This window comes from Pleurodeles waltl, chromosome 11, assembly GCF_031143425.1.
Source record: "Pleurodeles waltl isolate 20211129_DDA chromosome 11, aPleWal1.hap1.20221129, whole genome shotgun sequence".
NCBI classification, from domain to species: domain Eukaryota; kingdom Metazoa; phylum Chordata; class Amphibia; order Caudata; family Salamandridae; genus Pleurodeles; species Pleurodeles waltl.
In genome coordinates this window covers 911,488,017-911,512,876 of record NC_090450.1, presented here as the reverse complement: position 1 = coordinate 911,512,876, position 24,860 = coordinate 911,488,017, and the positions used below count along the sequence as shown (strand labels likewise).

The 24,860-nt window shown below is 41.7% G+C and overlaps 1 protein-coding gene across 1 annotated transcript; it reads right to left on the bottom strand.

Annotated features, from left to right (window-relative positions):
• Positions 1-24,389, bottom strand: ARPC3 (actin related protein 2/3 complex subunit 3). Its single transcript, XM_069214876.1, has 7 exons — positions 24,255-24,389; positions 15,561-15,660; positions 12,629-12,705; positions 7,789-7,857; positions 6,895-7,021; positions 6,464-6,558; positions 1-415 (listed from the first exon to the last, which is right to left on the bottom strand). The coding sequence occupies exons 1-7, from the start codon at positions 24,258-24,260 to the stop codon at positions 353-355; spliced, it is 537 nt and encodes a 178-aa protein (XP_069070977.1). The 5' UTR covers positions 24,261-24,389; the 3' UTR covers positions 1-352.
• Between the last annotated feature and the right edge of the window lie 471 nt (positions 24,390-24,860).

Genomic DNA, 24,860 nt, shown 5'->3' with positions numbered 1-24,860 from the left:
TACAAAATGAATTTTTAATATGCAACACAATCATGGGTACTCCAGGCAGTCAAGTAACAAAAAGGTTCTCTCTTGTGAGATACAGTCTTTTGAGGAATAGAGCTGAGAAACAAAGACAGAATAAAACGCTTATATAAAAAATTTAGAAATATATTTACTTTTATTAAGCGCCAGCTTAACACTGCTTGCAGAAGTACTTGAATAACCATATATTTTAATTTATCATCAATACCGTTCCAAATGATCACAATGGGTTCTCATCACGTTATATAAAAGTACGACAAAAACTTCCTACAACTTGCTGCAGAAATCCACATAATGCATTTTTTCCCCTCACTGCAGATGCATCTGTTCATTGTCCAGGTGCGGAGAGAGACTTATTCATAAACTGTCTCTTCACGAAGCAGGTCCACCACTGAAAAACAAAGCAAATGTTACAAATGTGACTTTTCAAGAAGAAAAAAAAAAAATGAAACAACTTGTTTCTTTACCTTTCATAAAAGATATCAAGCCGCTTTGTTAAACATCGTTTACTTTGCATAAAATTTCAGCTTAAATGTTATCGTCAATAATACAACCAGGTTTTTAAAAACCTGTAATGCAAGATCATGGGATAGCGATGCTCTGCATTTCACTACAAGAGGGTTATGACTGCTACAAACAAAGCCCTAGAAGGTCTTAACAGAATAGTTGCGCTATTTATAAAGTACACCAGAAATCGGATAACACAATGCAAGTGACAATAATGAGGATCTTCGAAACAAATCCCATTGCAACAATCTGTGGAGTTTGGGAACGGAGTGCATTTGGAAATTAGAGGCCTAGCACTGCACAGATTAGATTGTTGTTTCTGGATTTTGAGGACTGCGGTTATGAAACTCCTTTAAGGTCCTTCTAAAGTGAAGTGGAAATTGCATCATTTCCCCACCTCTTCCTTCTTACCACGCCTATTACCCTCTCTCCCCCACCAGTCCATGTTCCCCTAGCATGTACCTCGCCTATCTCCTTAACCTGGGGTCTCCCCCAGCCTCCCTTTCCCCGTCACCTTCGACCCCCCACTCTAACTTCCTCGGCGCATGTCCCACCCTTCCAGTCTGTTCCCCCTAACCTGATCTTTACCGCCCGCGCTGTTCCCCTCATATGCCCCCCTCCTGCTGCTCCCCCTGCACGCTTTCCTTTCCCTTCACTTCTCTCCCCCATCTCTGTCCTCACCCCTACAGCACCTGTCCCCTTTCTTTTGTGCCCGGCCCCCCAGCCCTGGGTCCCAACTTCCATCTCCCCTTTGGATGTTGTTTAGGTCTGTTTCCGGTTTCCCCTCCAGCCTCAGGCCATTCTCCCGGTCCACTCTCCCTCCCACATGTCCTCTCCTCCCCTCTCTTCTCCGATCTGATCGTCTATCTCTACCCTCACCTCTTCCTTCCCGGTCTGGTTTCTCCCCTCATGACCCATAGCAGTCTCCTCACCTTCCCCTCCTCTCCCGTACTCCCTCTGTGCCTTCACCTTTCTCCACCTGTGCCCTCTCCTGGGCTAGCCTCTCCCCCTTTGCTCTTCTCCGTTTTCGTTTCCCGTCCACCCACTCACTCTCTCTCACACACACACACGCGCGAACACCCCCCAATGAAGTCTGCATGAGACTTAATGCAGCTGGCAAATGTTAGAGTCAAAGAAATCAGAGTTCGATTTCTCCACCAACATATTCGCAGAAAGGAACAGGCATTCAACGCAGGACATTGTCAGGGCGCTACCTGTCATACTGCGGCCATCTGACATCGATTTTGAATGTATGGTGTGTTGGTTGTAGGGCATCCCATCACCATTACATCATTATAGGCAGTGTTGAACTACTACTCCGTGGTGGTTTAAAATTGCAGCCAAAGGGTTGCTTTGCTGCTTGCACCCCTCGCGCATTTAATAAAATAAAAAAATAATAATAAAAAAAAAACCACTATACATAACTTATCAAAGCCAGTCTGCCGTTGACAAACTCAAGACTCATCCGGTTTAATGAGAGCAGTTGCAAGCTAGTCTAATCTACATACCAGAATTTTAGAATAGATTTTCAGTCATGGTTCATAAGTGAGATATGCAAATACATATACATATATATATATATATATATATATATATATATATATATATATATATTTTTTACACAACTTGTGATCTTTTTCAGGCTTTGGGATAAGTATGATCAAAGGATCCCCGAACGTTAATTGGGCTTCTGAATTGTTGAAGAAAAAGTTATTTAACTGCAGTAATTTGGGGGATACAGTACTGGGAGACGATTAATAAAAGTCAAAGAAAAAAACATTAGCCCCCAGGTGTTTGGAATTTGTTTAGGAGCTTAATGGGATTTTGGACCTCTTCTAAAGAGATATTCTTTTCTAGCTTTGCAAAATCTTAGTTGGCAATTTAGGAATGGCTTGAAAGTATTCACGGAGTAAAAAAATAATAATAAATACATTTAAATTTTTTTTTTTTTAAATGGGAGTTGAGTGTTCACTGTATGCGGTGCGACAGTATTGTGGAAGGACATTAGCTATCTCTATCAGCAACAGCCACTGTTATAATTTTAATCAACAATGTATTTTTTTATTTTCAAATAAAAAAGGCACTAACTTTCCTGCTTTATTGTATTTATTTTTTATTTGTTACTACCTTTCTAAGAATTTGCTAAAGTAAGTGTGTTCTAGTGATTCACTCTGTTGTAGTAATTCTATGTACTTTGTGTTATCAGAAGACGGTTTTGATACAAAAAGAGAAGGCAAAGGTTTCTAACATGCATCTTAATTATTAGAAAAAATTATCAGGTTTGTTTACAGAAACGTTTTCATTAGAGAAATTATGGAATTCACTGTGAAAGTTCAATTAATAATTATTCAATTTTCATCTGCTAGTTTGCTTACAAGTAAAAACAGAATAGAAGTTAGAACTGTAGGAGCAGGATTTCATATAAAATGGCTCAGATAAATGATTATATCCAATTTAAACCAAGAGGTACATGTACTAGCAAGAATGCAATTTCTTCCTCAGGTAGTGTGCTCTTTTATTTAGTTCAGGCCAGGGAGTAAAGCAATGCTTAGAAAAACTGGAATATCATCACGTTCTGCTCTCTCAAAAGGACCATATAGTGTAAACCTATTGTATGTACCATATCCCCTCTGTGGTTTCGATGTGCCGGAATGCCTGTCTCCATTTTGGTAATTTTTAAGGTCACTTACACATTGTTCAACAATTCTATTTTCCACAGCAATCCATCTGTCATTTGAAAGTCTTTAACCCCTCCTTAAACCATGGCATTTTTTATATTCCGGAAGGCAGTCATAGTAAGACCTTTGCTGAGGAAACCTGCCCTGGGAGTCAACAGCATAAACCCGAAAGCTGACGCATTGATCCCTTACAACTTGCCCCGGACCTGGTTTCGGAAGCTCTAGCCCCTATTTATCATGAGGTCCTCACTCCTGCTTGAAAGGATGCTACAGTGATTCCGTTAAAAAAGAAACCGGATGGAGCAAGACAAGATCGGAGTAATTTACGACCTAAAGATCTAAGTAATTTACAACCTATTTCTTTACTTCCATTCCAGACTTAGGGGGTCATTCTGACCCTGGCGGTCATGGACCGCCAGGGCCAACGACCGCGGGAGCACCGCCAACAGGCTGGCGGTGCTCCCATGGGCATTCTGACCGCAGCGGTACAGCCGCGGTCAGAAACGGGAAACCGGTGGTTTCCCGCTGCTCAAGGGAATCCATGGGGATTCCGACCCCCTTACCGCCAGCCTGGTTCTGGTGGTTTTGACCGGGTGTCGGATGGCATGGGCACTGCAGGGACCCCCTAACAGGGCCCCACCAAGATTTTCAGTGTCTGCCAAGCAGACACTGAAAATCGCGACGGGTGCAACTGCACCCGTCGCACCCCTTCCACTCCGCCGGCTCCATTCACTCATGGAAGGGGGTTTCCCGCTGGGCTGGCGGGCAGCCTTCTGGCGGTTGCCCGCCAGCCCAGCGGGAAACTCAGAATTACCGCGGCGGTCTTTTGACCGCGCAGCGGTATTCTGCCGGCAGAATGACCCCCTAAGTTCTTTGAGAAACATTAACAAGGAACTAGCCGATTTTCTAATTACCTCAGGAGGGTTAGATCCCTCCCAACATGGTTTTAGACAGGCACACAGCACCGAAACAGCGCTCTTCACCACCTCGGATAGGATCCGTAGATTGGTAGATGAGGGACATGGAGCCATATCAGTTCTGCATATTTTGATACTATTTCGCCTCAAATTACGATATCCTGCCTTTATCAGGCAGGGATTAGGGACACCGCTTTAAATACTCTCAAATCTTTGCTGAAAGAGAGATTGATTAGAGAGAATTGTGGGGACTTTACTTCCCCAGCTTATTATTTACCTTGTGGTGTCCTTCAGGGGTCTTCGCTTAGCCCCACGCTTTTCAATCTGTATGTTGCACCCTTAGCTAAACTGATAATGACTTTAGGTTTTCTGCCTACCTCCTATGCTGATGATACTCAATTGATTATCCCAGTTTCCAAGAACTGGGAGGAAGTGGCAGATCGCTTTAAGAACTGTATGCAAAAAGTCAATAGGTGGATGAGCTCAAATTGGCTTAAATTAAATAGCGATAAGACTGAAATCCTATGTTTTGGATCCGCTAAGGGATTGTGGAATCCTTACTGGTGGCAGACAGATTGTGGAGCCTTACCTGCTCCTATTGTCACCACTAGAAATTTGAGTGTCATTTTTGACAATACTCTTTCTTTTAAGGTGCAGGTCAATCATGTTATTACAACTAGATTCTGAAAATGTTGAAAAAAATTCTCCCTTACTTGCTGAGGGAATGGAGAATCACTGTTATTCTAGCACTGGTCATGTCTAAATTGGACTATTGTAATGACTTAATGCTTAATCTGGATATGGCATCTCTCAAGAAGCTTCAGTTACTTCAGAACACAGCTGCTCGTTTTATACTCAATCTTCCGCGCTCGGCCTCTGCCAGTGATCTCTGAAACAATTGCATTGGCTGCCGGTGGCGAATTGAATTAGGATTAAAACCTTATGTTTGACCTATAAAACCACACAGGGAAGTGGATCAGATTATTTATCTTCCACGTTATGCTGGCATAGGTCCAACCGGCAACTTAGATCCACGGGATCCTTTCTGATTCAGGTCCCTCGCACTTATAAAGCCAGATGGGGTGACAAGACATTTACGGTGGAAGCGGCCAGATGCTGGAATTCACTTACTCTGTGCATAAGGAAGGAACAACATTTTATGGCTTTTAGGAGTCTTGTTAAAACCTAGCTGTTCCCGTGTTAACTCAGTTGTCACTTGCCCCTTTCTTTTGAGCGCTTCAATGCTTCGGCCAGAACACGCGTTTATAAATACCAAATACAAATACAAAAATAGTGAGACCTTTGCTAAGGAAACCTGCCCTGGGAGTCAACAGCATAAACACGAAAGCTGACGCATTGATCCCTTACATGGGAAAATGTCTTGAAAAAGCGGCCCAGTGTCACCTTAAGGACTTTCCAGAATCTAATGACCTATGGACGGGGCACAAGCGGTCATTCTTTTCGGTCATAGATGATGGTCCTATAGGCCCTCATAACCCTCGCCAGGTCATTGACATGGAGAAATAGGTATGCTAGCCTTCTTACAATTGTTGGCTACATTTGATATCATTAAACACAGCATCATGCTTAAGATCCTGGAAGCTGTGGGTAACACTGGTGTAGTCCTGAAGTGGATAAAATCTTTCATTTTGGAGAGATCACAAGTGGTTCTCTGTTCCCCGTACACCTTGAAAGCATACAACGGCTGCAGGGTCCCACAAAGATCAATCCTCTTGCCATTTCTGTTCAACGGGTACATTCACAACATGTTCAGTGGGTGGCTCAACTGGCTCTCCTAGCAGGGGTATGATTTTACATGTATTGTGGGAATCCTCAGCTTATATTTTCCCTATGTTATGTGCATGAATTTCTCAATCAAAAGAGGAGTCCTACAACTGAGGCCATCAAAACAGTCAGGCAATAGATAGCCAGCTTCCTCAAAATCAACTGGACCAAAACAGAGATCTTAATTATATATGCTTAATCAGTCGCAGAATGGGACAGGACCGTATGATCAGATATAATTGGCAGCTACTCAGATCCTTCAATAGTGGTGCTGAATTTAGGAGTTCTCTTGGAGATAACCCTGTTCCTACATGCCCAGTCTACGACTGTGGCCCACACCCGTTTCAGCCACTTGCGCCTTCTAAAATAAATGACATAATTTGTTTTCATTTTTAATTTGTTTCTCTCATAAATGGTTAGATTCACAGAACTGTGATGTGCTTAGTATTCAATATATTCTAAAAATTTCAGACTAACATATAGCAAACATGTTCAAGTGCTAATTATCAAGAAAGAAAGAAATGCAGGTTCTCTCCTAGTACTAGTGCTTACCTTGCTAGGTTTGTCAGTCTGAGGATCAAAGACCCTTTCACAGAGCCTTAGACCGGTTTCCTGTCTCAGCTGCTGCAGGTAGGCTCTCATCACCTCTAAAGACATAAAAGACAGAATGTAAGGGCATAAGTCCAGAAAACACTCTGTTAAAAAATGCAAAGGCTCGGTTCCCAGTGCCAATACTGCATATGTTCCCCCAAATCTAATTTAAGGTCAAAGTTGACACTATCAATTACCCTGGAAGTCTTGTGCCTTTTAATGGAATGTAGCTCCTAAATGGTATAAGGCACTTGAAAAAAGGTGTGAAACAAATTTCTGTAATTAAAAAAATAAATAATAAAATTGATATATATATATATATATATCACAGTTTTCCATTAATTATGTTCAAGGAGAATAAACATGACGGCAACAAAGACACACCATCTTACCATCTTCCTGTTTGTTTGCAGGCTTGCTATACATTGCGTTGAGAGGGAAACCAGGTTCCCCTGGAATGGGAAACTGCGTAATTCCCAATGTGTACATTTCCTTCTCTCCCTGGCCTTTGGAATTACACTAGAAAATGCAAAATCATGAGAGAAGTTAAAAACCCATTCATGTCAATATTCAAGAAAAACATCACCAATCTCTCTAAAAGCTGAAGAATGGCAACACAGCCCAGTTCCAGATCTATCTCAAGTTTAATGTCTTGAACTCCACACAATCAGTAATTATTTTTTACAAAAAGTGAAGGATATATAAATCGTATACACCAATACTTTAAATGTAGCACCTTTTTATCCCCAAATGGCACGTAACAGAGAAGGGTAGAATTTTGGGTGCCCCTTTTTCAATGAGGAAGAATATATAAACATTTCCATGATTCAGTCCTTGCACAATAAATAGGGGTGTGAAGCGAATTGACCGAGTATATTCAGCAAACCAACAGTGTATGCAAACTGTATGGCTCTCTTCAAAAATATTGTCGTTTTCTGAAACTTTATTCGGGGAAGTGGGCACACATCTGTGAAATCTGATGACTAATGCATCCTCACCCACAACCTGACTGAAAAATGTACAAGCTATTCAAATGAACCACATCAGACATCTAGGGAAACAATGAATAGGACATACGATGTTGTTTTGGGCAGACCACTGCTTCTGATAGCTTAACTGGCCACCTTTAACACTTGTTTGCGCAATAGGCATCCACCTTATATGTGATGCCATGGTGAACATCTTCGACTGCTACAATGGCATACTGCTGCAGCACAGTTATAATATTATTTCAGCTACAACTGGAAAGTGCACGAATTTATTAAAACATTAATTTCAAAACGTACCTTTTGTAATTTTTTCAAGCATTCAGAAATGTAGAGTGTTATATAGATCAGAGTTCTGTCCGCTTCGTTCTGCATAGACAAAATTAAAATGTATTTTCAGAATCTGGAGCCACTGGGTCTACTAAACCACAGTAACAGTTCATAAAGCCTCTTTCAACATTTTAAAAATATTGTATGCTTTAATTAAGGTCCTCAACGTAGCAAGCACTCAAGTTCTAATTACCTACATGTCTTTTTTGAGATATGGCTGGGACCAGCCTGAATAGTAAGTAAGTAATACTTTCGCGTTCAGTTACCTAAAGCTTCCAAAGTAATACATTTAAAATCCCAGAATAAAATATCAGGCAATAAATACCATCATAGCACGTAAAACTACCTGTGTCATCATGTATGTTACACACTTATAACTCACTTTAACCCTCAACCTGATTTCTAAACTTGAATGGTGAGGTGATAGCACAAGTTGTAAATTACATTACAATATTTCTTAAAATGTTCTAAAATATTAATTTATAAATCTCACATAATTATATAGTGGAGAGGAGTACCTTAAAAGTATAACTAGGTATTGAACTAAAGTCATTGAGGATTCTCAATAAGTGCTTAGCTGATTTCCAGATCTTAAAAATACCAAATATATATATTGGCATACCAGATATACCCAATGCTTTTTCAGTTTACAATACGAGAAGAAATTCTGCTAACTTCTAATTTAGCATTGCAGTTCTTCTTACTAAAGCCAATTCAGTGTAAAAATGTAGAACTTCAAAGTTAATCATGCCCATTCCCTAGAGCATTGAAAGAAAAGTGATGGTACTTCAAGAATTAGTTCTAGGTACTCCCATTAACTAAACCAGAGCAAATGTGCATTCTTTATAAGTCACCCACTATCAACAAGAGCCACTGGTAACAAACATTTTTTGACTCAAACTTTGCGAGCTTAGCCTCTGCAAAACACAAACTTCAGAAATTTCCCACAGAGCATCGCATCATCCCCTTGAAAACCGGCTATAACTACCTGCCTACACATACGTACAGAATTTCTAATGAAGCACTGTCTCAACAGCCCTTTCCTTTCTACAATGAGTGCTGGACAAGTGCATACAATATGACAGATGTCTTCCTTTTGATAATTACGAAGCCGACAAGTTAACTCATCAGTCGATCTCCTCCAAACAGGGGAATTTATGGGTGTTTGAAAATCACCCAGTCAAAGGCTCAGCACCTTGAGCATGGGTTTGAGCTCTTATAACTCCCCTAAATATGGCTAAGATTTAAGAGGGCCCTATGAACCCATTACCATCCATGCATGATATTTTTTAGACAGAAAAGCTTTGTCCAGTAGGGATGAGATATTTTTCCTAGTTGAATTTATAACCCGGTTAAATGCAGATTGGGAAATGGTGAAGTCACAGAGCTTCTCCGACTTGTGTGTGTTTAAGGCCACATTAAAATAGTTATGTGCCATGGTGTTTCTTGGATCACTTATGGTTTTCCAAACCATAGAACTTAAGGTGGGTTTTGGGTCAATCCGAAGTTTGTAATGAAATTTCAAATAAGAACCCAGGCTACTTATACTCTGCCTTCTGCTGGAGAAGCCTGACGAGGTAGATGAAATAAGTGTTGATATGTCCCTACAATGGCATTATCAATAAGTTTGTCCACTCTTCCTCTCAGAGGCTCTAAGCCACATGTAAGAGAGGGGGAATCCTTTGCCGCCAGTACCTTCAATAGTGGCCCAAAGGACAGGCCTTTTAAAGTGTACTTAGTATGTGAAAGGCAGAGGTGAGGGTTCTATTGTTTTTTTAGGATTGCATTACACTGTTTTGTAAATGCACTTCTAGAGTCAAAAATCACCCCCAAGTACTTGTACTCCTCCACGGATTCCAAAGCAGTCCCATTTATATAAAATATGGGTGACGAAGATCTTCTGCTTGTCACTAACATCGTTTTTGTTTTGTTAAGGCTGACACTTAGCCCGTGATCCGCTGCATAATGAGCAGTTATATTGAACTCTGAAGACCCACCTTGGTGTAGCTAATCAAGACAACATCGTCGGCATACACCATATGTGAAATTATAAAGCCAGACACCATAAGCGAGTGAGAGTCGACATTATTTAGGGCTGTAGTCATTTCCTCAAGATACAGGTTAAATAAGAGCAGAGCCAATACACACCTTGCTTTAGGCCATTTTTTGTAAGAATTGTTTTTAAACCGCCGTGCCTTTTCCCAGCCTTACCACTGTCCAGGTGTCCGTATACAATAAGTGAATATCCTTTTGGAGGCGAGGAGCAACTCCCCAGCTTTGTAACGTAGGCCACAGGATGTTTCGCTGTACTGCGTCAAAAGCTGAGCGAACATCCACGTAACATAGATGTAGATTTAAAGAACGATTTCTTGCCTGCTCGATTAGCATGGCCAGCATATGTATGTTAGTGGATGTGCTAATCCCCTTACAAACCCCAGTCTGGTTCCTCTGCACCAAAGAATGTGTATTGGCTCAGTCTGACAATTCGGTCACAAGGCATTTTACAAAATATTTTGCTTCTCCATCCATTAATGTGATCAACCTGTACTTGAATGCTTCTATAGTTTTTCCTGCTTTGTGTATTGGGGTCAAAATAGACCCGTGCCAATTACCTGGGATTTGCAGGTTAGTAAGGACATGACTGAATAAAATTACCAATTCTTATGCCCAGTAACCGGGATTTTGTTTAAATAGTGCCTGCGGTAAACCGTTGGGCCCAGAGACTCCATCGCGACGGCTGGCAATGACTATTTTCTCCGCTTCTCCTATTGAGATAGCAGTTAATGCTGCTACTCCCTCCAACTTTGGTGCCTCCATCTTCGGAACTCCCTGCGGAGGTTCTACACCACTGTACATTTCCTGTGAGTATGCTGACCAACCACTTCCGATATGTTGGACGTCAAGCCTGAATAGTTTGGGATTTCATTACTTATGATTAACTTTTTAAGCAGCTGTAGAGGCACTGAAAAATGTGACGAGTGTGTTGCCATCATTGACCCTGAATATAAACATTAAACACTTGAAACCAGTTTCAGAAATGTGATCACTTGCAATGTTGTTCTACTTAAACAACAGCAAATCCTGTGTTGTCTTTTAGGTTTAAGCCATAGCTACTCTGTAAGACCAGCAGACGGCAACTGTTAGTGACTAGTCAACTAGCAAGAAGAGGGATGCAGGCTTTTAGTGCAGACTTTACCAATACATAGCTCTGGACTACTGATAGCTCTCCATCAACCTGTAACTAGCTCCCCAGTGTGCAGCCCAGCTTACTACATGCCAACCTTTCGCTTGGCTGAATAAATATATGTATACTACCATTGAAAAGTGTGTATCTGAGACAAAAAGATATGTATTTTCAGAACTCATAAGCTAACATTTGGAAAAAATGGCTGAATTTCCAAAATATATACAAAGCTGATATGTGAATGAGAAACCATGTCGCACTGTTGAAAATATCATTACCTTGGTGCCAGGGGCATTGCAGCAATGGCTAGTACGTATTACCCATGCAAAGGCATTCCAAATTGTCAAGGCCTTTTTAGGTTTTGCCTGCAGGTGCCCATGTGCTAGTGCATGCTTACGCTGACTCTTTGTGTTTAATAATGGGCTTGGAACCAGCCCACTGCTTACCATTCGTGGGCATCATTGTCTCTTTTCTTTGCTGCCTTCTAATTGGGCAGCGCTTGCCAGGTGTCACTTCCCTTGATGCACAGACCAAGCACAGGTTAATCATGTATTATTATGTGTCCCAGCGCTGCTCGCACTGCGACTCCGGTTCTATTTCTTCTGGAATAAAGTGTTATGATGCGGTTAACACTGGCTGCATCATAGCACTTTTACCCAGAAGAAATAGTATCGTTTTTCCTTTTTAGCATCTTTCACCCGGTCCCTGTTTCATCTCAACTCTTACCCGCCCTTCAGTTCATGTTTCTTCTCTTCCCCACCCAAATCACTCTCCCGTCCACGTTTCTTCTCAACTGTTTCTTCTCGCTCTTGTCCCTGCTTCTTTTCCGCTCCACGTCTGTTTATTTCCCCCTCCCATTTACCCTGTCTCTGTTTACTCTGCCCCCTCCAAACAGAAGGAAAAGAATAGCACTAGGGTGGCTTCTTTATAGCACGTTTTACATATTTTTTTTTAATCAGCCTGTTATTGACCCCAACCACTCCCCCGGTAACCCACCCGAATGCCAAAACCAACAGTTCACCAGTAGGGGGGCGAGGCCTAATGGCTTTGCCAGTGTTTGTTTATATTACTGGTGGCAACTCTGCAGATTGCATTGAGGTGATTACTTGACGTAATCTTGCATATGGTGGTCACTATTGTAATCATATCTGACATAGTCCCAATCACAATACTAATCATATTAGTAGCTCGGGGTGGCTATCATTACAGAAAGGTTGAAGAGCCCGGTTTTACTCTATACGGAACTATTGATCATTTCAACGGTCTTCAACTGACTGACTAATTTAGTCAAGTTGCCACTCTTGTTACCTAACTCAATTGAGATACCAGTGTGTATTTCAATGATCTATGCACATGCAGAAGCCAATCTGTTAACATGTTCTAACACTGAAAAGCTAAATATAGAGGCTAGGAAGGTTCCTCGTTTTAAAGCTGAATTTTCACAGACCTTCTAAATTATGAAAAGCAAGTTTTCAACATTCGCTTTAAAAGAGGAAGTGCTGTGGTAAAGCAGAAATCTAAACCAATCCAATGCACAACAAGATAACAGAAGTATTTCTGGGTGTAGAGAAGAGATGGGCTGAAAAGAGCATACATTCAACATGAAGATAATTCAGAATGGCTTACCTTAATTTCATAATTTTTGAAAAAGACATTTGCTTTAAAGTAATAAAGTGCTTCCTCAATAATATCTGTATCTTTGGCTGTAAACAGAAATAAATGGCTAAATTGTAAAAAGTTTTCTTAACATGTGAATTAAAAAGACAGATTAACTGAAACTATGACACTGAAACATTTTATTACTTGCAAAATATGCAATTTTCCATACATAGCGTACAAGAACTTAAAGTAGCAAAGAAGGCGTATTTTCCAGGAAACTGAACTCTTGTCAGGCATTTCAAAGGATTTTGAGCATGTCTAGAAACTGCAGAAGACAATCTACCAAAATGTTGTACAGACAAAATGTTTTTTTTTTCTGGCAAATTACGGAATTCGTTTTGGTAAACCCTTCATAAATATCTCATTGAAGCCAGTAGACCTACTGAAAAAAAAAAATGTGGTTATATTTTTATTTTTCAACACATGTAGAGAAGATTTTGTCACATTCTCTAATGGACAAAAGCAATCCTGAAAACTAACACAGAAAACTGTGCCCTTAAAGTGTGGAGACTGGTAATATCAAATATTTTAGTGTTTTCCTCGAAAAGGTAGTCTTCACAGTCAAATATGTAATATTAGCGGAGATGACGAAATTGTAGCAGAATGATTGTATATAGTTCGCTGTTCCTTTGAAGACTATCAAATTCAGGCTAATGTGGAAAGTATGAAAACCATGTATTTTCTAATTCTGTACGATCTCCTTTGACCTCAGTGGGTGGTAGAACACTAGGACCATGACATGCCAGATTTTTGGCATATTTTTTCCAAAACACGATAATTTCTCAAATCTACCTTTCACTGAAACATTTCCCTGCCAAGGCTTGATCACTAACTCTGTTCCCTTGTTTCTCCTGAGTATGGGGGTACCAAAAGTCTACGAGTTCCTGGAGTCTACAGGCGATAAAAGGTTTCCTGTGCATTTTGGAAAGCAACTACATGCAAAACGCCTGTGTAGACTACCTGTCTTTTGATTGCAGGTATGCCACATGGGCTCCACTCGAATATATCTCAACTTCATAGGTTAACATAAAGACGTCCTCAAGTTTCTAAGGTAGACCTCCCTCACCCTGACTGGCTGGGAGTTCACGCCAAACGCTACCTGTCTTTTGGTTGCAGGTATTGGCCCTGAGTTGTATGGAAACAAGCCATTAAACATATTTTTTTTAACTTCTACATTCCCTGTAAATTTCTATCGCTGGGTGTCAGACCTATTGCATGCTAATTCACAGGCAAGGAGAATGCACCGAACTCGACCTTGAGCAGATTTTTTGAAACTTTTTTCAAAACACATTAATTAACTGCGGTCCCTTTACAAAGGAACATATCCTGGCCAAGGCTTGACCCTAGTCTGCATTCCCCTAGGTCTTTACTGCGGGCCTAGGACTATGTGATTACCAGACGTGGTTTTTTAATATGCGAGCAAGGATCCAAACATTTGTACGAGGGGATGTTTTTGATGTGGGCCGATTCTATGGAGGATGTGTGCAGTATTTGGACTCAGGGGTCGATTGGCGCCCTGGGAAACCTAGCAATCCCAGACATTTCTGAATACCAGAGACACCAGGGAATATATTGTGGACTGCAAAAATCTCAACACATTTTAATACACCAACTCCTTGTAAATGGGCAAAATAGTTATAATTTCTATGACTGAAAACTCCAGAACTTCAGGCTCTTCTCCCAAAAACGGTATCCCGGGTGGGCCTACTGCATGGGACATGACTAGGCCAAAACAGTGACTACATGAAGACAAGATTGTCACTGTAATGACTTCATACTGTCACAGATTTAGCCTGTTCCTGTCAGTTTTGATAGGCCAACTCAAATATGAGGTACTGTTTTTATTGGCAGTAGCGTGAAAACACCAGCTTGGGGGAGTTTTGCTGTTACCCCCAAATTCTACAACATTGCCACAGAAACTTGAGGAAAGTATGTTTTTTTAACCAATGTTTGACTTGAAAAGGAAATTCTGGGTAATAAAATATGATGGGATCCAGGCAGCAAACGTCACTCTTTCAGATGACTGTTGTTGAGAAATGTCTAGAACTGGTAGTTGTCCCCAGGTGCCGGACAACCCAAGGCCCAGACATGTCTGGGCCCCAGAAAGGAGCTACAAGCTGTTCAGATTTTCTTTTAGCCTCACCAAAAAATATCCTAACAGCTTCCGGCTTTTCACTGGGGCACAGATTTCTGTGACTGTGTCTGAGCAAGGAGCTAGCTAGACACTGACTGGACATTTTCTTAGGCACAGAACAAATCCAAACAGGATCTGGATCCTTGTTGGGACACAGATGTGCATTTCCATCCCCAGCAAGGAGCCTGATGTTCTTTGAGAACACGAGATGTGTGCAAGAACGGCCTTACCCCATTCATGTTGGTTTTGCTAAGCATTATTAGCTGGAGTGACCTACTGACTGAATAACTGTGGTGCCAGGAACATGTTGGAAATCACACACACACACCACTCAATACAACCTAGAACTGAATTCTTATGGCAAGCAAAGAAACAGGGTGAAGTGTCCACTGCAACATGTGACAGGAAATGTGTTTCAACAAGATCTGCTACACGACACTGCCTCCTGCAGCCCTGAAGCAATAATTTTCAGCCTAGAATCTAGGTCCAATCAGCAGCGATGGCTACGCAAAACACCACTATCGACTAGCGCTTTCATTCAGTTGTGAGAAAGTGCTAAAAGGAGCCATGCGGTGTGATAATCGTGGGAAGCTATAGATGGTGGAGTAAAAAAAAAAAAACAACACCACACTAAGCATCGGATCCTCACAAGAGACAAGAAGGGTCTTGCTAAGCAACATTCTTCATGGGCCGTGTCTGGACATGGTTTTAAAAGGTGAAGAATGTGAAGAAAGAGGTCTGGACATGTGGCAGCTCTGAACTTACTTTCTCTCGGTGCTGGTCCTTTGAACTGACTTCTTATTGGCAGCATGGCCATATTGCCAATTAATTTTGTATCAGGTTCCATCAAAGTTGAGTGGTAGGCCTAGACGAGTGAGAAATAAAAATATAACGTGTTAACAGGCTCTTGGAGCAGAATCACGTAGATATTAAATAAAATGTGAATAACTACGTGATGGAAGACCGTCTGACCCACACACAGGACAGTATGGAAACACACTAAAGATGACAGGCTGTACTGAACATTAGTTGCAGAAAACAAAGACATGGCGTCTGATTTACAATTGAACTAGGTGCGCCTGGCACAAATAAACTATCCGTCGGATTTTAAGCCCCATTGAGAAACTTGGGAACACTTAGTTATAAGCAGTGAAAATGCACGTGCATCTCGGGGTTAGTTGTGTTATGTTGTATGGGGTAGCTTATGTCAAATTTTAGTGTCACATCAAAGAAAGTGACCCAGCTGTGACCATGCAGACAACCCCTCCAAAGAAGTTTATTTCACGGGCCTAAACTCATCCTGGAAAGGGGGCTTCCTAAGGACTTCGAATGGGTTCAAAGGAGGCACCATACAATGTACTGGGAGGCACACTTGAGGCAACACAAAACGCTAACATGCTACAGATGACTAAGAAGTATTTTTGATTTTGCAGAATACCCCACTACAGTGAAAAAACACAAAGTACAGACCCTCACCAAATGCAGATTGTGAAATAGACTATTTCTGGTTTGATGTCTCAGAGATTAAACCACAAACTCTGTCAGGATAACATTTGTCAACAGTGCGACCGAGTAGTAGAAACCTTATCATACACTGGCCCACCTACAAACAGATGACCAACTTACTCCCCTTTCTGCAAAAACTAAAAAAGTAAGTCTTAACTAACAAACTCGAAAAATACAAAAGTACAAAGTAGAGACCAACAAACACAGTTTACTAAAGGAACAGAAGCCGTGCATAAATAAAACATGCACTTCGAAATCGCCTAGAAGCTAAAACGGCCATTCCTGGTTGTACTGTAATATTTAATGTACCTTACTTGTTTTTTTTGGCAACACTTGTCCGATTGGTCGGACTGGCCTATGCGCAGAGCCACTGAAATTATACGGCAAGAGAAGGCAAATTATGCGGTGTAACGCAGCACATTTTGTGATAGTATGACGTCATTATTTTGTCATTTTTACACTTAACACCGTCTGGGCATTGGTTGCACCTCATTAGAACTAGTTTAACATCCAAACATAGCAATAAGCAACAGAAAAGCTACCAGTTAACCTTTGCAACAGGACGCTGCATTTTTAATAACTTTTGAACCGTCTGCACTAGGAATATTTATTTTTGTTAAACTCTCAAGGTAAAGGGGCAGATGGTTTAGGAGGCAAATGCAGCAACTATATAATTATGTGAAAAACGCCGCACAATTCCAGTGGCCCTGCCTATAGGACCATTTGGCAGTGCCAGAAGGGTTGGTCTGACGCCTGTACGTGGCGTGATTGTTTGGCAGTTTGTGTCCCTGTTTTGTGGCCAGGTTTTTAACTCTTGAGTTCCTTGGTAGTACGACAAACAATGTCTATACCAAGCACAAATGCACGCAGTCTCCAGCACCTTGCAAAACACCTATATACGCCCGGCGTGCCTATATACATTAAAAAGTGCCTCGATTTGCATAAGTGGGAGACTTTTTTCACTCTGATTAATGGGGCCACTGTTATTTTGGTGCCCGGTCTATCTTCAGTCCAAGCCTGATGCCCAAAAGGTGTTTTGTATTGTAATTCGAATTCAGTCACATGAAGAAATTATCGGACAACACTGGCATGGAAATTAGTTAACAAAAGTTCGGGAGGGTGCTGCTGGCTTTTGTGTTTTCAAAGTATTGGGTGGTGAACTGTTGTTTTTTTGGTGTGCTTTTAAAGGGGACACCTCCATGCAGAGATTAAACAAGGACTAGCAAAGCAAAATGCCTTGCCCTTGTGTCCAATTGGCTTTTCCAATGGTGTTTAACCAGGCTGCACAGCATCCATTTGGCTAAAGTTTAAAATAAATTAAAAAAAATTAAAAAGGCCCTTGGCTCATTTTATAAGCGCGCACCTACAAAATGAAGGTGGTGACTGTTTCCTTTTAGTTACCGATCCCAGGCGGATCAGTAACTAAACAGAAAATAAACTGTGCAAAAGCGGATTTTTTTAAGCAGGGCTAGCGGAAGAAACATGTGGGAGGGTGGGGAAGAACTCGAAGCAACACGGGGAGAGTCTAGGGGTGAACAGAAAAGCAACTGGGGAAGGGCTGCTGAAGCAACACAGGAGGAATACAAAAGCAACACCGGAGACGATGCAAAAGCAACAAAGAGGAGGGCAGAGAGGACACGAAAGCTACATGGTGTTTGGGCAAAGCAATATGGAGGGTTTGATGGGGAGGCAATGGTGTTAAGCACACGAGATTGCACGAGGGAGGAGGGCGGAGAGATGCAGTTGGACAACAAAGCAAACAAATTAAGTGCAGTGGGAAAGAGACAGTTTAAAACGGATGCACTGTAATGGAGTACTTCAGATAAAAGAAAAAAGAAGTGCTTGAAAAGCAAGCAGTGATGCCAGCCAATCAAAGAGAAAATGTCCCATGGCTGAGACTATGGGGGGCGGGGGGAGGGATCAGATTTTTTTCAATTATGTTTTATTAGCATTTTGTGTACAAACATACTTAATGAGCATTGAACATGACACCATTGCAGATTAACAGGAGTCCTCACACTGAATAGGGCTATAAAGGTTGAGGGAGCACTTGGCCAACAAGCGTGAAATGCTGGAACACAAATAAGAAGCAGGCAAATTAGAGCTACATGGAAAGCCAACCAATGGTAAGCAAGTCAGGCCCCGTTATTGTTGTTACGCCACAATGTGCCGCACAACAGACAACGAATGCACTGCCTAGCAAGTTGACTAAAATAATAATAATTTGCAGGAGTTGGAACAGTCCTTCATAAGTACGAAGGCAAGCCTCATTAAGCACCATCAAAGTCAAACGTTTGGACTTTTATATAGTGAAAATGTTTTTCAGACATTGTGGTTATAAAAGAACATGTAAGTACGTAGGTCATAGCAGGGTAACGTTCTCAAAACACAGAACGGATGCAGTATGGCACCAACTGTGCAGGCATCCCATAGAGACACAAGAGAGAGCATGGGCAGTAGCAGGGGGCCCGGACCTTAAATACTGCACGGGTACAGCTTGTCTACAAATGTTTCCCTTCCTTCACACGCAGAAAAGGTATAACATGGGAAGCAGCAGTGGATGCTTTCTCTTAAACAAAAAGGTACACCACATGCAGCTGGCAGACAAGCTTTGTTGTGAAGTCTCAGGGTCAGCAAAGACCTCAACTGCTAGCATTTTGCTAGTACCAAACTCCAGCAACTCCGGAATGACTTTGGTGACACCACAGCCTGCTCCCGCACCGTGGACCTCGCTGATTGCAATGACCGCAGTCTGCAACATAAGTCCAACATTGCGGCAAATCTGCTGACATCACTCAGGATCATCACAACACTGCAAAGTCGACACATCACGTCCTCGCGGACCAGAACCAGTGACCACACTAGGTCACTAGGAACCAACGCTTTGCGGACGACGGCGCATCATCTCCCCCCTGCATCCAGACGGAACTGATGCCTCACCTCCACCTGCTTTGCAGTGCAGAACCAACACCTCTCCTCAGAAGCCGTAAGGGACTGACGCTGCACTGACTCCAGCAACTCCTCTTTCCAACTCTGTGCAAAGTCCTTTATCTCAGTTTTCCAAAGGTACTGTACCTGGGGGGTCCATGTGACTCCGTGACCTACACCGTTCAATGACACCGTGATAGCCCCAGTTGGAGCTATTGTGTTTTCTAAGTGCTTTAGTTGGATTTAATCTTGAAAAAAAATCATAACTTTACTTTTGTACATTGGATTTTCATTGTTTCAAAATAATTTTATGCGGATAAATATTGTCTATTTTTCTAAACATATGTGGTGTTTTCACTGTGTTATTGTATACGTTCTTCACAAATACTTTACACATTGCCGTCTGAGTAAAGCCTGACTGCACAGTGCCAAGCTACTGAAGGGTGGGCACAGGATAATTTGAAATGTGTTGTGACTTACCTTGACTGGTATCCCTACTTGGACATGGGTGTAAACATTTGACAACAAGAGACCTCATTTCTAATACCTAGCATTCATGAATTTGGATAGGTGTAACTTGCTCACACTAAGATGCAATGTGCATTTCATACACTAATGAAAGGAGAGGCAAAATGTAAATCAAACTGCGCATGCTTGTCCCACTTGATGCAATCCTAGCTGTCTAAACAATTTGCTAGTTTAACATGTGCACCTCACAAGTATGGAACGCAGAATGTCACTGAAACCAATTCATCCTTTTAAAGATCTATAGTTGAACGTCCTCAGTAAAGTGCATAACACTATGCGTAAATTCGTCCTCACTCGAATCAGAAATCTCTGCTATATACAAAAGGAAATTATGATACTTTAAGGCATTAAAGTGGGCCAATGGTGGGGTAAAAAAATAAATTCTTAGCAAAACCCAAAATTACCACATTTTAGTCCAAGCAGTAAATGTATGTGTAGTCCAATTACACAACCATTCAGGTAGAAAACGTTCTTTTTATTGGAGGCAAAATGTCCTTTAATTCAGACTAACAGCCATCAAACAAAAAAACATTTTGGACATGCGTCCGTCAAAACACTCTACAGTCAGACAGCAAAATACCCCACCACTTGGATCTAAAACATCATACTTGGTTTTGAGAAGTTCATACCCATTTTGGCCAAAAATATTCTACAATTTTATTGTAACATAATCTACATTTTGAACTTGGAGTGGGGCAAATAAAAATGAACTATTTTCTCCTGGCAGACATGAGTCCTCTTAACAACACAATATAAGCTCTGATTACTAGGAACATACATGGCTGAGACGCAGACACAGGTCATGCGTGCCACCTTAAACAAGTCATGGATTTTTAGTTCCATGTTTACCATTCTGAAGTATGTACACAAAAGTCTCAGCATGCAAAATGCTTTTGGCTAAAATGTCAGGGCTGGCTGAAGCAATTACATGGGTCCTAAGACAACTTAGGGAGCTGTACCAATATAACCAATTACTCAAACTCATAAGGCTCACAAACCAAAAAAGCTAATTAATACTAATACATTCCATAACTACCAACATTATCTAGAAAACCATACCATCTACAATAAAATATTTGCATGACAGTATCACGAATATCTTTAATGCTGACCCAAAATATTAATGTCTAAAAACATTCATGCATCAGGACAACAAACATTTCTTCATTCAGACACATATCTGACTCAGCATTAGGCCCCTATAATCTGGACCATATTACCTGCAATTAACAAGTACATGTAATAAGTATGGCAGCAATGTGCCCCTCATGCATACCAAAGCACTAACAAGATCCCAAATGCACATCTATTTTAAAGAAAAAAAAGTTTCACAATGAGGACAGCAGACACCAATTTTCACAAAATATATTCAACTTTAAGAAATATAATCTTACTCAAACTCACAAAATTTCCTATATTGGACAAAAAAATATTACCTCATGACACGACAACTGATTCTGAACCATTAGCACAGCACACATATCACTTGAACTCAAATGCAGACGAGAAAAGCAAATATCCACCCCAAACTTGATCAAAAATTAAAAATGAGCACTGGCACTCTATCTTGCCTTTGGGACCTATTGGCTTTGCCAATGCTTTTTGGCCATGTTGTACAGTATCATTAGAAAGAAAAATGCCTTTTGCTGATGCTGTGCAGCCTTAGCAAGAAAGAAAAAGTGGCATGATGCTCACTGTGCGACTAGATTCATGGTAGCTTGGCCGATGAGAGGTGATACCCAGAAATCTGTGGATGCTTGTTTTTGTTCCAAGTCCAGGAAGGACCTGGCCTGGCAGTTCGGGGTGAACTTTTCCCAGGGAAAGCAGAGTCAAGACTGGTTTGCATATGGCTGAACCGAAACTGGGATGGTGTGGTGAGCAAAAAAACAATAGATTAAACCCAGATCTGTGGCTGGAGGTGAATGTTTGCATTGTTCAGCATTTCGTCAACCATCTTTTCTTTTTGCAACACCTGCATCATGACACTACTGGTGCTCATGTTTTCTAGTAGGCGTGCTGAGTGATGATGTGTGTGTATGTGTGCATGTGTCACCAAGCATGTGCATACCTACTGAATGAAGCGCAGGCAATTTTATTTTATTTCCATTTATCAATCCGGGATGGCAGACACCACTTCGTTCAGTTTATTAAACATAAAGTAATTCTGAAATACAGGAAGCAGTGTAGCCCAAAAGCAAATTGGAGAGGTTGGATCCTCCAAGGGAAAAAAAATAAAAAGTACAAATGGAGGAGCATGCAATGGGGAGTGGGCAGGAATGGGAGTTTCGGTGGAGGAAAATTAAATCAAAATAAAGCTGTATGTGTAAGAAGTGAAGAAGGAGGGAAAAGAAGCACATGAGGGAAAGAGCAACATAGCGCAGGGGTAGGTAGTTGGCAAAGGGGAAAGCACACATGGGAGTAAGCTAGAAAACACGTGCTCTCAGAGTACTTAAAAAAAAAAAAAAAAAAGGTAGATCCCTGAAATAGAGAAGTAGAAGTCAATCAAGTCTGTCAATCAAAAGAATGGTAAAATGATTATGCTCCAGTGAAAGGATAAACAAGTGAACAAGGAGGAAAGCCACTGAATAAGAAGCAAGGAAAGAAGATTGATAATAAAAGCAACCAACTGAAAGACTGGGAGGGGGTACAGCTCACAATATGCTTTTGCCTACAGGCCGCTGAGAGCTGCCTTCAGGCAAGAAAGTTACATATGTCAATGCACATATATTACATCTGTGCAACAAGGTAGTAAAGAGACTGAAGGGTCAAGGTAGTAAAGAGACTGAGGGGTCAAGCCAGTCTAGGGAAGAATAAGGGAGAGGAGGAAAGAAAAGTATTGTAGGGATATCGAAACGAGAGAGGGGGCTCACTAGTGCAGGAATGAATAGGTGAGAGGAAGATAGAGAGAGGGAGAGAGAAGAAGCCAATATAGAGGGATAACGAAAAGAGGAAGAGAAGAGAGGGTAGGGATATAGGAATGAGGAAGAAATGGACACTGTTTGAGAGGAAATATTAAGGAGATTAAAAGGAAGACAGTATAAGGGATGGAAAAGCGAGAAGGAGACCGATGAAGTCTGGGGTGGAAAAAGTTAGAGACAGATTTGGAGAGAGAGAAAACTGGAAAAAAAGGAGGCTAATGGCATTCCAGTGTAGGCAGTGTAGATCTCAGAAACAGGGAAGTGTAAGTGAATGGAATAGATCTAGGATCGCTATAGAAGTGAGTGTAGGGGGGATGTAGAAGAGGAAAGGAGCAGCAAACTTGCCAGGCCAGGTCCTCCCTGAAACAAGCATACTGGGACTGGTTGGGGGTTTTCCCCACCCCTGTCCCCCACCTCACTGCCCACCCCCTCAACCCCCATCAGCCAGGATAATTTGAATCCAGTAGCATGGCATGCACAGGACGCACGTCTGGGCATATCCCTCCCAATTCGGGTGAAAAATGCAAAAAGAACAGATGATGGGCAAAATGCTGAACATTCATCCAAGTCACAGATCTGGGCCTAAGTCCATTGTTTTTTTTTTGCTAGCCACACCATTACAGTTTGGACCTAACCATATGCAAATTGGTTCCAGAATGCTCGTTCCCGGTCCAGGGAGGACCTGGCCTGGCAGTTGACTGTCCCCAAGGGGAGCACGGTCAAGTCTGATTTGCATACGGCTGGGTCCAAACTGGGGTGGCTTGTGGGCAAAAAAGCAGATTGGGATGCATCCCTGAGCGATTACTAGTGGCTGAGATTTATTTGAGCACTCCATCCTCAACGTGTTGTTTTTGCAACATGAGCGAAACAGCAACTGAGAGAATGGGGAGGTTTCTATTTGACAGGGACGAGAAGCACAGGAAGGAGAGACCAAAAAATACATGCACGGTCATTCAGTGCTTAAGCAAAAATAAAAAGTTAGGTCTCACTAAGTGAGCAGTGGAAGGATAGAAGTCAGTCAGAGACACTGTAAAGGGGCTATGTTCCAGGGAATGGAAAAACACAAGATGGACAAGAAAATCCTTTGAAAAAGCCAACTGTAAATTATTGGTAAGGTTAAGCATACAATAGATGTTCTGCAAACTGACAGTTTGCTGCACTGTCTGGTAGGCTCGGCCTAGAACAAAAGCAAAGTACACGCTTCCTCATTCCATCCGAAAGTGTTCATAATTCAGAACAGGACATATGACCATACATCAACATAACAGGGCAGCAGCATCCCCTTATGTGTACCCAAATATTCACAATTTAAGAATTTAACTACGTCTTTGACGTGAGCACAAATTTTCCCCGCTGGACAAGAGTGCCCCCCCCCCCCTTTACGCCACTCTCTTTTCCACTGGCAGGAAGTTAGACCCCTGGCATTAAGCGGTGCCTGGTCCACGGCCTGTCGAGTCTTTCACTTCCTGGATACCGCCTATCGTACACGAGCCTTCCCTGCTTTTAACACAGCCCGATGTTTGTCACCAGCGCTTGTTACTATAAGAAGGCGGCACGGGAAACGCCGCAGTCAACTTACCGGCATCCTGGACTCCTCTTGCGAGCTCCGCTAGGGACGATGAACGGGGTGTTTCGGCAGAGTGCTCCGAACGGGCTCAGCACTTCCGCTGTCACGCCCTGAGCAGCAGAAGCAGGAAGCGGAATAGAACCTGACCGCTGCCGCAACGTACCCACACCACGCCACGAGGTGGCAGTATAACGCCAGGTACTGCCTACACTTGAAACAGTAATAAGGACTGCAGCAAATGCAGTTAATGACGTGGACTTGTCTGCCATAACATAGAACAGTATGAAATGGGCGGTCTGATTAAAGGACAAACACCTCGAATTAAAGTACAATTTTCCTTATTTTTCCAGAAATGGAAACCATAATTCTAACTGTAACATCTATGAAATCTACATACTACGTATTTTTGGAAATCTACTTTTTTTTGTTTCGTTCGGATTAAAATGATTAGAAAATACACACAAGTCGTTAAAAGTATTAGTTTGCATTGCGTGTTACAACTTTATAGCAAGCAACCGTTTACATTGGAAGATAGCCCCCATTTTTACAGTATGTGCCTGAAACGCTGCATGTCTTAGATGATTGGAGCAGGGGGTGTTGGCGAAGAATGTCCTGGCA